Source organism: Gymnoscopelus microlampas (assembly GCF_963454915.1).
Source record: "Gymnoscopelus microlampas genome assembly, chromosome: 6".
Lineage (NCBI taxonomy): Eukaryota > Metazoa > Chordata > Actinopteri > Myctophiformes > Myctophidae > Gymnoscopelus > Gymnoscopelus microlampas.
Genome location: NC_139943.1, coordinates 26,626,410 through 26,641,409, shown reverse-complemented (window position 1 = coordinate 26,641,409; position 15,000 = coordinate 26,626,410). Strand labels below are relative to the sequence as shown.

At 42.5% G+C, this 15,000-nt stretch overlaps 2 protein-coding genes across 2 annotated transcripts in view; one reads left to right on the top strand and one right to left on the bottom strand.

The window, feature by feature from the left end:
- hydin (HYDIN axonemal central pair apparatus protein) overlaps positions 1-15,000 on the top strand; it is a gene marked incomplete at its 5' end in the record, with an annotated part of 121,146 nt that overhangs the window by 66,034 nt on the left and 40,112 nt on the right. The window contains 15 exons of the mRNA XM_084059512.1: positions 1-113; positions 2,277-2,297; positions 2,645-2,772; positions 3,691-3,827; positions 4,298-4,425; positions 4,882-4,995; positions 5,418-5,498; positions 6,187-6,336; positions 6,738-6,977; positions 12,049-12,178; positions 12,484-12,630; positions 12,890-13,051; positions 13,582-13,755; positions 14,066-14,184; positions 14,770-14,871. The exon at positions 1-113 is cut by the window's left edge and continues 12 nt beyond it. Of these exons, the coding sequence (XP_083915638.1) occupies positions 1-113; positions 2,277-2,297; positions 2,645-2,772; positions 3,691-3,827; positions 4,298-4,425; positions 4,882-4,995; positions 5,418-5,498; positions 6,187-6,336; positions 6,738-6,977; positions 12,049-12,178; positions 12,484-12,630; positions 12,890-13,051; positions 13,582-13,755; positions 14,066-14,184; positions 14,770-14,871 (1,946 nt within the window). The remainder of the gene's footprint in view (positions 114-2,276; positions 2,298-2,644; positions 2,773-3,690; positions 3,828-4,297; positions 4,426-4,881; positions 4,996-5,417; positions 5,499-6,186; positions 6,337-6,737; positions 6,978-12,048; positions 12,179-12,483; positions 12,631-12,889; positions 13,052-13,581; positions 13,756-14,065; positions 14,185-14,769; positions 14,872-15,000) is intronic.
- LOC311047873 (macrophage mannose receptor 1-like) lies at positions 7,841-9,711 on the bottom strand (the record flags this gene model as incomplete). Its single annotated transcript, XM_084060822.1, has 3 exons — positions 7,841-8,050; positions 8,537-9,194; positions 9,422-9,711. The coding sequence occupies 3 exons, from the start codon at positions 9,709-9,711 to the stop codon at positions 7,841-7,843; spliced, it is 1,158 nt and encodes a 385-aa protein (XP_083916948.1).

The following is a 15,000-nucleotide window of genomic DNA, read 5'->3' as shown; positions in this document are numbered from 1 at the left end:
ACAATGCTGTGGTACAGCAGGCCAGGGCTGCTGTGGAAGCAGACAGAGAGAGAGAGGAGGCTGTGAGCAGACACTTCACTGCTGGAGCCATGGATGAAGGCTACATCCCCACCGTCAGTATAGCAAAATAACACTATAACATAACAAAAAAAAAATCCACATCCAAGCCCTTTTGATGTGATATGATGGGATTTTAATGGGTTTTGTGGGTCCCATAGCAGGTGTTATTCCGTAGAGAATTCCCCTCGTATTGAATTGCTGTCAGGCAAGTGTATTTTTCTGTAAAATGTTCAAATAATGGTGTGTGACTATAAAGTCGGTATGCAAGTAATTAAGTAGCCTTGGGAACCAATGATCTATGGGTCACCAATGTGGCTCATAGATCAGGAGCCTATCTCCTGTTTCCTGAACATGAGGCAGCTTGATGTACAAGAACTGCCTGGACATGACGCTAGTACTGTATGTTGCAGGGACCCACTCCAAAGTAACCTTGACTCTGAGTGCCATGCATGGAGGCATTGGGTACCAATATTATAGTCTTTGCTATGACTCGGCCAGGGAGAAGACCACTGAGCTGGTTTCTCTGCATACAGCACTATGATTACACCTCTACCAGTGACTTTTTCCCCTTGGGTTTTTGTATCAAAGGGGCCCCTGTTATGGATGTATGCAGCAACTCATTTCACTGGTCTAAACAACATTTAGGCTATATGTAACCGACTAAGATACTAGTCTAAAATTAAGGAAACTCTCAGCCACAACTGTGCACATTTTTACATTTTAAGGCTTAATATAATAACGAGAATGTATTTTAAATGCAGCGGAGAAACTTAGGTCAACTTCATTATGTTCTTGCATCATACATGATCGTTTGGTCGCAAAAATGACCTACTTTAGATCTGATGGATAGGGTTAGGTGAATTGGAAACACTGGAAATCCTCGTCATCACCGGTAAAGGTGTCAATGTCATTATAAGAATGACTGCTGCTACAGCTAAATCCTTCTTGATCCCTGACCTCCACCTCTTCAATAGCTTTGATTTTGGTCGAACTCCCAACTTGGGAGCAACAGGAGGTTGTTGGTTTTGTTCACAATCTTTTGATGATAACTCCTGTGGTCCGCTAGTTTGAACTAGAGTCGCGGGTCTTGCTCAATTACACAATCGCTGCCCTCATCACTTTCCGTGTCTTTTTCCTCAGTGTTTTAAAATGCTTGCTTAAAGATGCACACGTTGCAGCTGTTACACGGATAGCGCTTGTATACCTCCCTTTAAGTTTTTGAGCTCCTGATTATATTTGTTTCCCCATATTTGACTTGTAAACAAGGTGAATAAAATCGCTGTTATTTCCAGGTGGAAGGTACAGTATGGTAGCTGGAATGCGCTTCTCATCAATGCAGATTGCGGAAATAATATTTATATTGATGGGGATATAATCCTACACATATTATATTGAAAATGACAAAAAAAAATACAATAGAATATACTGTATATTTACTGTATACGTATGTATGTAATATGGGCAGCTATTTTTATGTATTAAAAACATAAATTAAATGAAAAAAAAGGATTGGGTTCACGTACAGTAACCCACCAACCCTATATGCAAATTACGCCACTGACCTCTACTCTCAGTAACCAGCACACAATGTAAGTGTACGATTATCTAACAAAGCACACCTTCTGTAACTGCTTAGATCTCCCTTCGTAAAGGTTGTCGAGCCACCGGCCAGAGGATACAACTCAAACACGTGTCTTTTATGGGTTTATTTCACACACAAACATTCACACCCTATCTAAACACTTCTCTAGTTGTTTCAACGCTAGGTTATAAACCTGCAATAAAAACATAACAAGAAGTACTGACATGAAATGTACCTACACAAACTATAATATATATGTTAGGAATAAGTAATGTTGTGTAAAGTTGGCTCATATTCTACATACCGTCTGTCCACCGGGGCTCTTCATAGTAAACTGAGGTCACGTCAATAACACCGGAACTATAGTAAACTCTGTGCAGACCACTTGGTCACGTTAGCGAGCATAACAAAATGACTAAATATCACTCTGAAAATGAGATGTGCGGATTGACGCTAATCTACCTACATCTAATGAAAATATGGAATTAAATCAGTAAGGATGAGCTTGGGCTTGTATCTGAGACTTCCACACAAATCCTAAATATGAATACAATTTTTTTCTGCTATTCTCATTATACTGTATATTATGTACTCATTAATTACTGATTTGTTTTTGCTTTTGTGTTCTTCCAAGAACATCCTCGAGTCTCCTACTGTAGGTATACGGCCTTCTGTTTCCACTCTGCTGTTACACAGAGCAGCAAGCTGAAAGCTCTTGCTTGTTCTTTGTGTCCTCTCATTAACTATTGTATGTTTTTCATGGTTGCTCAGTTCCTCTGTCTTCCTCACTTTGTGGTTCTCTCATAATCACTTTCAGTTAAATTCACTTATATCTCTTCTCTCTCGCTAGGAGTTTTAACTGATCTTCAAATGAACGTTGGCTTTTGAACAATTGTTTTTAGCTTTTAAAGCATTGAAAGCATTGAATTTGGCTTTAGCAACTCGGCTTATGCCAGCCCCTCTCACCCTTTCTCTTTTCTCTCTATACATTGCTCTCTTTAGTATGAAGAACTGTTGCATCAGGAAATTGATAGACTGCTGGTCAAAGAGAATGCTGCCACCATCACAAACAGTCTACTGGAGCTAGGGAATATGCCAAGTTCCAACAGCAGGTGGCGCAAGCTCAGCAGGTCTCAGAACAACTACAGCACGCACGCACGCTCGAACGCACACACGCACAGTGGCAAACTAAGGGGAAACAGCCAAGCCAAGCCAATCCAGCACAGTGGACGGCTCCCCAAGCTCTAGTTGGGGGAGATGATAGAGGGGCACGTGGCACTGGTCCCACCTATTTACAGTTACTGCAATTTGTGAGAAGCTTGGACAAAAAAAATATTTCACATGTAGTTACAGAAGATGATACACAGAGAAAGCGCTCCCGTTAGGCTATTATTTCATATCTTACATTAGGATGATATGGGTATACAAAAGCACAATGAAATGGCTTTGATATTGCTTTGACATCAATCAGGGCTCAAAAGCTGACACTAATAATACAGTAACTCACTCTGTCTGACAAGAATGTATACCTCATGAAAAATTAAAAAAAAGTTTTTTTTGCAATCTACGTGTGCACCAAGCTCCGGGATTCCAAGAGAATTGATTTGTCAGGAGGTGGTACTTTTAGATGTGTTGAACATAACTACAGCATAATTACGAAGGTGATGTTCCCTGGTAAGAAGTGAACCTCCATTGAAGCTGAAGTTACCTTGCTAAACCCCAAATCCAGCTTCATAGTACAGGCCCCAGGTTTCTCTCTATCCGTTCCCCACCTAGGAAAACTGTTCCCAAAGATTATTGGCTCACTGTACTCTCTCTGCTCTTGTTCCACATGGCAGTGGAGCACACACACACACACACACACACACACACACACACACACACACACACACACACACACACACACACACACACACACACACACACACACACACACACACACACACACACACACACACACACACACACACCGCTAGAATGGTTGCAAATGATCAATGGATACTGCATGTTGGATGTCACTGTGTATATAAACTCCCAGTTCTGTCCAGGTTCCTGCTGCCAGAGTATGTGCTGGACTTTGGCTACGTCATTCACGGTGAAGTCCTCACTCACGCGGTTAAGATCATCAACACTGGACCTGTAGCCGTGTCTTTCCGTGCAAACCACAAATCTCTAGCTGGCACAGGTAACAACTGTACCTTTGAACCAGACAGACAATGCTATTAAAACTGCCTTTGTGATTTACTGTAGTCGTATTGCGGACTTTGTTGGAGACATTATCTGGGTGAAATTCTGTTGTGGCTAATCACCAGCACAAAGACAGTCATTACTCATGACTGTTCAACAACTAGGAGCTCTGATTGGCTCGTTAGTTTTCTAACATCCAATCCGTCTTGACCTAATTTTGATGAATGCTCAGAGAAACTACTTAAAGGTAGGGAGAGAGAAAAACAAAGGGTAATTCCAATTCAAGGGAACAGGCCTGCAAGTGCCTCCCATTACAGACAGTAAGGCTGCATACTGCCATAAACACACAAAGACAACTTGTTTTTCTCAACTGGTTTCTTTCTTTTTGATTGTTGTGGGTATTCATTTCACTCCTGCATTGTCTTTCCACTCTTTGTAAATGAAACATTTTACTATTTTCCTCATAAGGTTTCAGTTCAGACTTTGAGAGAGTGAGGAACTTGCCCCACTGTGAGACACAGACGTTCACTGTTAAGTTTGATCCCAGAGGAGCCAACTTGGAGATGGGTGGCGTCAGTGTTATCATGCCCATACAGGTACATGCACAATAGAGGATATGCGCATGCTTAAAGTGAATGGCACATCGAGTGGCAAATCGAGTGGCAAAGAAACATGCAAAATGAGTTTAACATTGTTTAATGTTGTTTAATGCAATCAGATATGACTTTTCTGTTTGGATGCATGGGCTGTCAAGGCCACAAAGTATTTTTTTGACACTCAGTAGGCATTCCTGCATAACTTCCTGGTTTGATGATGATGTCACACGCATATCCTCTATTGCACATACACATTCACACGTGCACTCCCACATAACAGTCACTCTCTACCTAACAAACATATGAAGTAACATGGAGTGTTCTTGTAAAGGCACAGTTTTGCACATAGGGAAGAATCAAATGTAGTTGATGAAACTGATAACTGATACAATCAATTATAATCAAAACTTGTATTGCATTTTAATTCTGAATAATGGATTTATTTTTGATTGACAGGTGACAGGAGGTCCTACTGTGCAGGTGCGCCTGTGTGCAGTGGTAACCATGCCAGTCCTTACCGTTTTGACAGATCAACTACTGTTTGACAGAGTGCAATGTGGCATGTGTCAGGTGAAATAATAATAATAATTAAAGCGCCCGGACCTCTAGTAATTATAATAATTAAATAAAAAACTAGCATAGCACAAAAGTTTGGAAATTTGTGTTTGGTAGATTATTTCTCTATTGCAACAATGCTTCTTGGCAACAACTCTTATACCTTTGGAAAGCCTTTTTAGTTCCCTTTTAAATGCTGCCCCATTTGTAAGGAACATGCTTTTGTGGGTAATGTGACAAATCTTTTCTGCCAATGCCAAACAGCTTAATCTGCAGTTGCAATTGACTCTTGTTATGAGCTTTCTGCCCCAGGTACCCATGGTATCTGGGGGTGCATGGCGGGGTACCTGGGGTAATGCATCCTGCCATAGTCAAACTGAAATGAGTATTCATCTGGATCATGGTAAAAACCCATTTTATTTACCCTCTACCATCAGGTGATAACAATACAACTGTTCAACCATGAGGCTGTGCCCTGTCACTGGAGTATTACTGAGGAGAAGAAACCTCGCAAGAAGGTACTAACCACACTGCTGAGTCTGAGTTCAGGTTCATAGTAACCAAAAAGGTACCAACCACACCACTGAGTTCATGTTTATGAGTTAGCATCCTTGAAGGTACTGACATCACCACTGAGTTCAGGTTAATGAGTTAGTAACAAGACGGTACTAACCACACAGCCGATTTCAATTTTGAGTTGAAACAAGATTTCAAGGTTGAAACAGGTCCCCAAATTATAGTTGCAGAATTGGTATTCGGCAGTAATACAGGAAATCTGCACACCCCAAAAAATCCAATGAATGCAAAAAAAAAAAAAAAAAAAAAAAAAAAAAAATATATATATATATATATATATATATATATCGAAATAGAAACTCCACATAGTATGGTGTTGTGTGAAGTTTCTATTTTGAACACATTGGTATTGAAAATGACTGTCACGTTCTTTCCTCCTAGCCTTACTTGGCCAGATAAACACTAAATGTATTTTAGATCGACAGCTTTGTAAAAACGTCTTTGATTGGTCATTCATAGCAAAAGAGCTGTTGTATCCCTTTATGTAGTTCACAGAAAAAAATAATATTAAAAGAATATAACACATTTACATCTCTTAATTCATTGATACAGTATAGACGTACTGTAAGACACACGCTAAAGAAGTATGTGAGATAGTCTTCTGTGCCTTGTGCCCATCATTTCATTCAGCCTGACAAGTTCCTGCCTCTCCACCTGCGTAAAAAAGCCTTGCTGGAGCAGTGTCCCCCCCCGGTGGTGTTTGAGATGATACCTTCCTCCGGACTGCTCTACCCCAAAGACAGAGTCAACGTTCAGGTCAAGTTCAGCCCTGCAGAGGGGGTAAGGATTAGGAAGAGCCAGTATGTTACAGCACTGTGTACATGTAAAATACCGATGGTTAACTCCATTTCCACTTAGCTTAGATATTTATCTTTCCAAAAATGGCAGAAATAGCAGATCTACAAGCTCACAATGCCTTGCGATGTAAAGTGTTTCATACAACAAATACACTTCGTCGAGGTACGTATTACTGTCTGGCTTAAATGGTTAAGACATTGTCCCCCCTTCTGTTTTGTTTTACACATTGGACCCTGGTTAGCTCCCTCACTGTTGCCATGTGATTTCTTGGATGGGATCAGCTTCTGTAAAGTGTGTGTGTGTGTGTGTGTGTGTGTGTGTGTGTGTGTGTGTGTGTGTGTGTGTGTGTGTGTGTGCGTGTGCGTGTGCGTGCGCGTGTGCAGCGTGCCTACAGCAAGCAGCTAGTGGTGTGTGTGGCTCAGAGCAGCCAGCGGGTGGTGATCATGGCCCAGGGGCATGGTGAGGAGCCCAGGTTGGAGTGGTGTCCCGACGTGCTGGGGCTGGGGCCTTGTCTGCCCCTCAGTGCTGGGGACAAGGCAGAGGTCACCGTCAGGAACCCCTGCGCCTTCCCCATTGACTTCTACTCTCTGGAGTTTGACACACAATACCTGGAGGAGGAAAAGGTAACTAACTCCCTTCCTGTCTTCTTAAAAATAAAGAAATAGTAGCTATAATAGGCCAATGTGAAAAGGGTGCCATTTCTTCTCATTAAACAGATCCGTCTTGATCACATGACTAGAGATCATGTGTACCGATTTGCGTGAAATTTGGATAAAATCGGAAGGAGTAATGTAAAGAAATATATTTTACATAAGTCGGCCTCCTGGTGGCGCTATAAAAGGCACATGTGAAAAATGCAGGGCAAAGGTTTTTCCTTGACCTCTAGGTAGTGCGCATACAAAGTTTTACACAGATTGGTGCAGTTATAGGTAAAAACACGAATCGGGCTGTTATAGCGCCACCATGAGGCTGATTAGAAAAATCTCAAGTGGCATTTCTTCCTCGGCATAGTGGGAATGCAAACTTTGGGAGCCCTCCTGCAAACTTTGGCATAGTGGGAATGCAAACTTTGGGAGCCCTCCTGCAAACTTTGGAAGCCATTTTAGCCAATCAGGATGGAATATGAAAAATCTGAAAGACCTGTATTGTGTAATGACTATAGAGATACTGTGTACCGATTTGCGTGATGTTTGGACAAAATCTCTAGGAATACTGTGAAAAAATGTGTTTTGCAAAAAGCGGCCTCCTGGTGGCGCTATAACAGGGCCATGTAAAAATAATTGGGGCAGAGGTTCTGAATTGGCATCCAGGGAGTGTGTGCACAGTTTCGCTGTGATCAAGCCAACGGTGTGGGAGATTAGCTGTCCACAGACGGACAGACAGACGGACAGACGGACGGACAGGGGGTAAAACATACTCTCTCGCCATACCATGCCTTTCGGCCTGGTGGAGACAATGACCACAAATTCCTGACAATTTCTGGCTACTAGCCCTCTGTCTGTTTTGCTGGGGATTTGATGCAGAGGAAGTTCCTTCTCTCCATGCAGTCCCTGGTCTCCCACTGGGTGGTGTGGTCTTTGGGTAGGGTTCCACAGCGCCTCCCCCAGGCCGGACAGAGTGGCAGGTTCTGGTACTGCTGTGGTTCCCCGTCCACCCAGAGCCATTCGCCCGCCAGGAAACGCAGAGCTGTCCACGCCTGGGGACAACATGGATAGCAAAGGAGGTCAAACATTTTCCCACAAGTGTTACTGTGCTTTAATTAGGACTCAGATTAGATTTAGTCAACCGTACTATTACTTTCCAAGCTTATGTTACAGTATATGCTGACTTTATGTCATTTATTTAAACATTATTTTAGACTCTGAATGAAACAAACTTTATTGCCAAGATTACTGTTAATGTTAGTGTTGAAATTACCATTGGGTTAGGATTAGTGTTAATATTAGGGCTAGTGTTAGGGTTACATACAATAAATTCAACTCAATGTGGGGTGTGGTCACAAATCCAACATAAGACAATTAAGACTTATAACAAAGTATGACGGTTTCAACAAATTATCATCAAAATAAAAGAAAGCAAGAAAAAAAAAACTGTTTCCTGCATTCATTTCGACAAACGTTTTTGGAAAAACATACCCTCTCTCTCTAGCCACAATATGATCCCTCAAACCAAATCCTCAAACCTCATTGGTCGTGGCCTCCTGGATCTTGTCCCTGGCGTAGCGGTGGTCGTCCTCAGACTGCAGGCTCACCAGGTCATACTGGTGGTCACGGTAATGATTATGTTGGGTGGGGTCAACGCTGCCGATGGCCCTGCAGTGATCCAGAGCCTCCTCCCATGTCTTGTTCTCCTTCACCAGGATCAGGTTGTCAACGAAACAGATGAATTGACGTTTATCAGAGCAAGGTGAACTGTTACTGTACCACGTGTTAATGTCAATGTACAGGGAGCCACAGCTCTCAAGGTACGGCTGTCCCGGAGCCCAATTCCTATAGTCAGAGTCCTCTCCAGTCCATTGCCAGATGTCTTTAGATGTGTCACTTCCAGGTGTGTTAGGGGGTATATGCAGTCCAATCCAGCCTTTTCTATTGAACTCATGGTGGTTGCTTTGCGTGACAGTGGCTAAGACCATGGACAACTTGTTACAGCTCTCCTGGGCATCAAGCCAGGACAACCTTTTAGACTCATATACGACATTGTCCCCATCAGAGCAGTAGAAACTACATGACTCAGAACATTTAATATTGTACCACATACGATCAGAGTACATCACACGGGTACAATTCCTCATTTCAGCCTCATTTCCAGTTGCCCAGTTTGTGTCACTTGAAGCGTCTCCTCTGTAAAATACTCTGCTCTGACTATCTGACATTCAGGAGTGTCACTACACAAGCAAATACTTGTTTGTAGAAATGTATGTTTTTCATGATAATGTAACAATTAGCTTTAACCATATTTCCATATCTTATACTTTAAAATGTTTGAAAATTGTTTATTTTTATTTTTTATGTCACCTTTAAATGGGATATCAGGCTGATATCAGGCTGAAAGTGGTTACAAGACTAACCTTTCTTCGGTCCACCTCCACACGTTCCCAGGGTCTCTGTACAGACCGAGCCACACACTTTCGGCTTTGACCTTCGCCAACTCATTCAGCAGGTCTGGTCTGTGACCCCTAACAGAAGCCAAGTCAGTGAACTTCTCCTTGCAGTGCTGTTGAGCATCAGACCAGCTTTTCCTCTCTTCCACATAGTGAAACGTTTTTATCGGTTCATACGCCTCCAATTGAAGAGCAGCAATGATGATGAGGAAGAGGGAGAGGGAGATGGGGGTCTTAAATGGGCTCCTCTTCACCATTTTCACAAGTTGTTTCTTCAGTTCAAGTAGAGAAGAGTGCAGGGCAGAGTTCAGTTGTTGTCATAATATCCACTCTGTAGCTGAGTCATCTGTGTGACCTGGTTGTCTAACTGAAGCAGGACTCACAGAGCAGGATAAAGATGTGGTTAGTTGTCTGGTGAGGAGCAGGCTGTCACACTGTTCTTATGACAGCTACTCACCTGGACACACCCACCTTGATGTACCTTGACATCCGATGAGTAGTTGATACTAATGAGTTACATAATACATAAGTAACTTAGTATATATTGTAGCTATAAATGTCGTTTCAATGCAGCATACTTTTTTACTTTTCTGTATATTTGTGAAGATGTTTTTTTTTCCATCATCCAATCCACCAAACAATAGCAACAGCAGAATAAGCTGTTTGGGGTTGAGACAATTTGCCCGTACGTATGTGTGTACTTCATTCCACCCCTGCACGTGTTACACTTGTTACACTTGGGTGTGTCATTCAAAATTGTCCTGTGTCCATGATGCTTGGGTTGGGTAAATCAAAATAATACGAATGGAGGGATTTGAATGTATTTGGTCAACAAATGTTAACAAGACCTTCATTCTAATGTCCTTGTGCTGGCAGGCCTTTGTTACAAAAACAAAAAAAGACAACATGGAGATTTAATTTGGGTAGTGATGCAAAACTCACTTTGTTTATACAATTCGGTCATTTGGCACAGAGTCTCTTGACCAGAATGACTTACGTGTGTGAGCGATAGACGGGTAAGATTGTCGCATCCAATTCAAAGTACTGGTGATGACATATAAGGCAATCGAAGGCATGGCACAACCTTCCATTAGGACATGATCATCATTTATCATGACAGAGCCTATTTAAAAATAAAAATTCAGAGAACCGGCAGGGGCGGGCAGTGACACGCATTGTATCCGAATAAAGCAACCTATTTTCGGCATGGCCCGTTTAGAAGGTGGTCGGGGAAACAAACTGCTGGAGGGGCGGTGTTTGACAACAGTTTTTTTCTTTTTTTTATCTCTGAACTTGCCTACAATCCCTTTAACTCCTTCAATTCAATTGCTACAGTGTTAAATAGCTCTTCTGATAGTACTCATTGCCATGGAGTGTTTGTTCAGTAACAGGAGTCTCCATGTCTCTCCAGCTCTTTATTAAACAGAAATTGTATTTTCAGGTCGGGATACCAATTGTATCCAATCAGGATGGAGAACTCAGTCAGGATACAGATTAAACAAGTGAACATGGAAGTGATGACACAAAGAAATGAGCAGACAAAATTAGAACTGGAACATTATAAAAACTAGAAAAAGTGCTCCTCGGAGCACAAGTCTCCGCCAGGTCAGGTAGGTTATTATGGCCTCCTGGTGGCGCTATAATAGGCCAATGTGTAAAGGGTTCCATTTCTTCTTAGGCTTTTCACAGCAATCGGACACTGCATTCATGATTTAGTTCCAAAAATGTGGTTTGCTAAATTAGACCTGCTGGTGGCGCTATAACATGCCAATGTGAAAAGGGGGGCATTTCTTCCTCGCCCTAGTGGGAATGTGTGTACAAAATTTCAGGGAAATCGCACACTGCGTTCATGATTTGAGGAATTTTGTTCAAAACGGACCTATCCTGCAAACTTTTTAAGCCAATGTTAGGGAAGTAGGATGGAATATAAAATATCGGACACATCCATCTTGATCACATGACTATAGAGATACTGTGTACCGATTTGCGTGTTTTTTGGACAGAATCTGAAGGAGTAAGAGGAAAACAGTTATTTTACAAAAGTCAGCCTCCTGGTGGCGCTCTAAAAGGCAGATGTGAAAAATGCAGGGCAATGATTTTTCCTTTGCCTCTAGGGAGTGTGCGTGCAGTTTCACGCAGATCGGTGCAGGTATAGGTAAAAACGTGAATCGGCCTGTTATAGCGCCACCATGAGGCTGATGTGAACGTTTTCAAGCGGCATTTCTTCCTGGGCCAAGTGGGAATCTACGTGGAAAATCTCACGGAAATCGCATGCTGTGTTCATGATTTGAGGCATTTTGTTCAAAACTAACCAATCCTGCAAACTTTGGAAGCCAATCTTAGCCAATCAGGATGGAATATGGAAAATCGGACAGATCCGTGTTGATCACATGACTATAGAGATACTGTGTACCGATTCGTGTGTTGTTTGTGTGTTGCATCGGTCAAAACATACTCTCTCGCCATGCCCTTCGGCCTGGCGGAGACAAAAATAATAAAGATGATAATAGTAACAGTAGAAAAACATACCTGCATATTCTAAGTCCAGACTAATGGCGCTTGTCCAACCCTCTCTGGTGTTTCTATCCATGCAGATCCTACGTGTGATGAAGGGTTATGATGAGAAGAACCTCCTGCTGCTTCCTCCCAGGAGTCCTGGAGAAGGTCTTCCTCCAGAGATGCTGGACCACTTCAAAGAGCACTATTCACAACCAGCACACCATGGTACACTGTCAAATCCTGAGTGCTCATTACGGGTTCATTTGGTTCCATTTGGTTCCATTTGCACGCATGCGCACGTGTGACACACACACACACACACACACACACACACACACACACACACACACACACACACACACACACACACACACACACACACACACACACACACACACACACACAATGTGTACTGTTACTTTCCTTTTAAAATGCAATTATCTGGGATATGAATTGCAATCAGTTATTTTACAAAAAAAAGGAAATAATCATGGACAGTTGTGTGTTTCTGATCTACCTCTGTACTGTAGAGCTTGTGACCTCTAACTTCTGTAATGAAGAGATGTGTGCTGAAAAGAGGGATGGGCAGGAGGAGAAGCAGGGGCCGGAACAGATCCCTGACCAATCACAGGGCAAGGAAAAGGTGTCTCTGGATTCTACGGAAGGAGCACCTTATGGTATGTCTCAGGAATAATGAAAACTGATCTGAATGAAAGAAAGACATCAAAGCTCTTTGTGTGTTGATGTTTGAAAGTGGCTTTGAGTTGTACTTTTAACAGTATTATTCTGTACAATTGACATTGACGCACACAGTCACACACATGCACACACATAAAATTGATGTTAAACATGAATGAAAGGTATTTGCTTTATTCCTGATAATGTACCTCTCATTTTAACCCTCATATCTGCAATATCTGTCTCTCAACCATCCAGAGATGACAAGAAAGGAGAGCGGGAATGGTCTTGGACAGCTTGAGACAACTCCTGTCTCCAGAGCTATTGCACGTCACATGGGCCTCGACATGTCGCCCGAGGGTCTGGCGGCACGCAACCGCAGAGGCGTCGCTCTCATTGTGCACGGGGCACCTCTGACAGGTGGGGTTAGCGCTCGGCGCACAGGATCGTGACACAATAGTATTACTTAGGTCAGGCATAACTGTCATTGCACGCAGGGGATGTTTAGTATGAATGTATGAATGTGTATGGTATCTAAGAACCTAATCTGAATGGCTGGAAATGTCAGTGGAAATGTCAGTGGTTCCCAAACGGTATGCTGAGGCACACTGGTGGATTATTTTATTTTTTAAATTTATTTTCTTTGCTATATCAGTACTTTGTGCACACTCAGTTCCCATTACAGAGGCAAATTCTATACGCAAAAATAATGAACAACAACAGCACTTTCAACCTGACGGCCCTATTTTGGGTTATAGGTGAGTGAGGTGACTTAAAAAAAAAAGAATTAAAAAATAAATAAAATAGCTTCAAGCTCACAACGCATTGTGAGCTCGTAGATCGGCTACTGCAGGTGTGCCTTGAGATTTTGACAAAAAGTTTGAGAACCACTGGCCTACAGTATAATCCCAGTATGACACGGGTGTGCGGTGGTCCTCTCCTGTTCCCAGGTAAGAGCAGTACAGCGGCAGCCCTGGCACATCACTATGGCGGGGTGTGTCTGAGCGTTGATGCTGTGGTCACAGAGGCGTTGACCAGTGGCACCTCACCGGCCAGTCTGAACGCCAGACAGCTCTACGAATGTGCTGTTACAGAGCATGCTCAAAAGAAGGCAGAGGAGGCCGGTAAGAGAGACACAAACAGAGACAAAAAAATGTCTGCATTGAATTTTTAAAAAATGATTTGTTTTTGTGTTTGTATTGTGATCTTGTATACGCATGTGCTGTGCTTCTGAAGCCTTTAGATGATCTGTGTGTGTGTGTGTGTGTGTGTGTGTGTGTGTGTGTGTGTGTGTGTGTGTGTGTGTGTGTGTGTGTGTGTGTGTGTGTGTGTGTGTGTGTGTGTGTGTGTGTGTGTGTGTGTGTGTGTGTACAGCCCAGGTTTCTCAAGACACAATGGCCACTGTTCCTGTCCCTGCTGCTGCACTCATCACAGCTCCGGCTCCTGACGGATCTCCTGTTGTGGGGACCCTCAGCATTGAGGCGTTAGCTAAACACACAGAGGACGGCAGACACAGTGCTGACTCCAGGGCTCCAAAGAAGACTGGGGGCTCAGTAACCACCGTTTCTCAGGTTCTGTTCAAGTCCTCTGGGGGTGGCTGTTGTTTACAGCACTTTCACACAGGGCTACAGTGTATGATTCAGAGAGCCACTGTAGAAGTGCCACTATTATTGGCTTACTAAACTGCTGCTACACAGTATTTGCACACCATCAGAACACAGGATGAAATTAGAATGTAAAAAGTATTTTTAGCCTTTTACTCTACTGTACTTAGCGCTTTCTACTTAGCGCTTTGTTTATGACAAAATAAAACTAATAAATAAATGAAAAAAATCACACCCAGTGTGAAGAGAGTGGTGCCTTCTAAAGTGTAACTGGTTGCATCCTTGTGTTGCAATCAGCAACAATATGTTGTCACGTGACACGTGACAACATATTGTCACGTGTCACGTGAAGCTTGACCAATTAATCAGCTGTGCTGATTGGTCAAGGACGGACACACGGACGGACGGACGGACACACGGGCACACGGACAAAGTCAGATATAGGAGTGGTTGGCACCACTCAAAAACAGGGAACATGTACAATACTCTGGACGGATTAAAATAAACCAATTGTATGTAATGTCTGATGTGCAGGGTGGTCAAACTCAGAGTGTGATTCTGAACCAAGTGGGAATCAATCTCAGTCATCTCTTGCCGGAACAGCTGCTGGTTGAAATCCTGGCAGAAAGACTACAGGTAAAATAATAATAATAATAACTTTATTTGTATAGCACTTTTTAAAGCAGGAATTACAAAGTGCTGAACAGCAATTGGAGCATAGCATATATAAATACATTTAAATAAAACATTGATCATTTTAGAAAA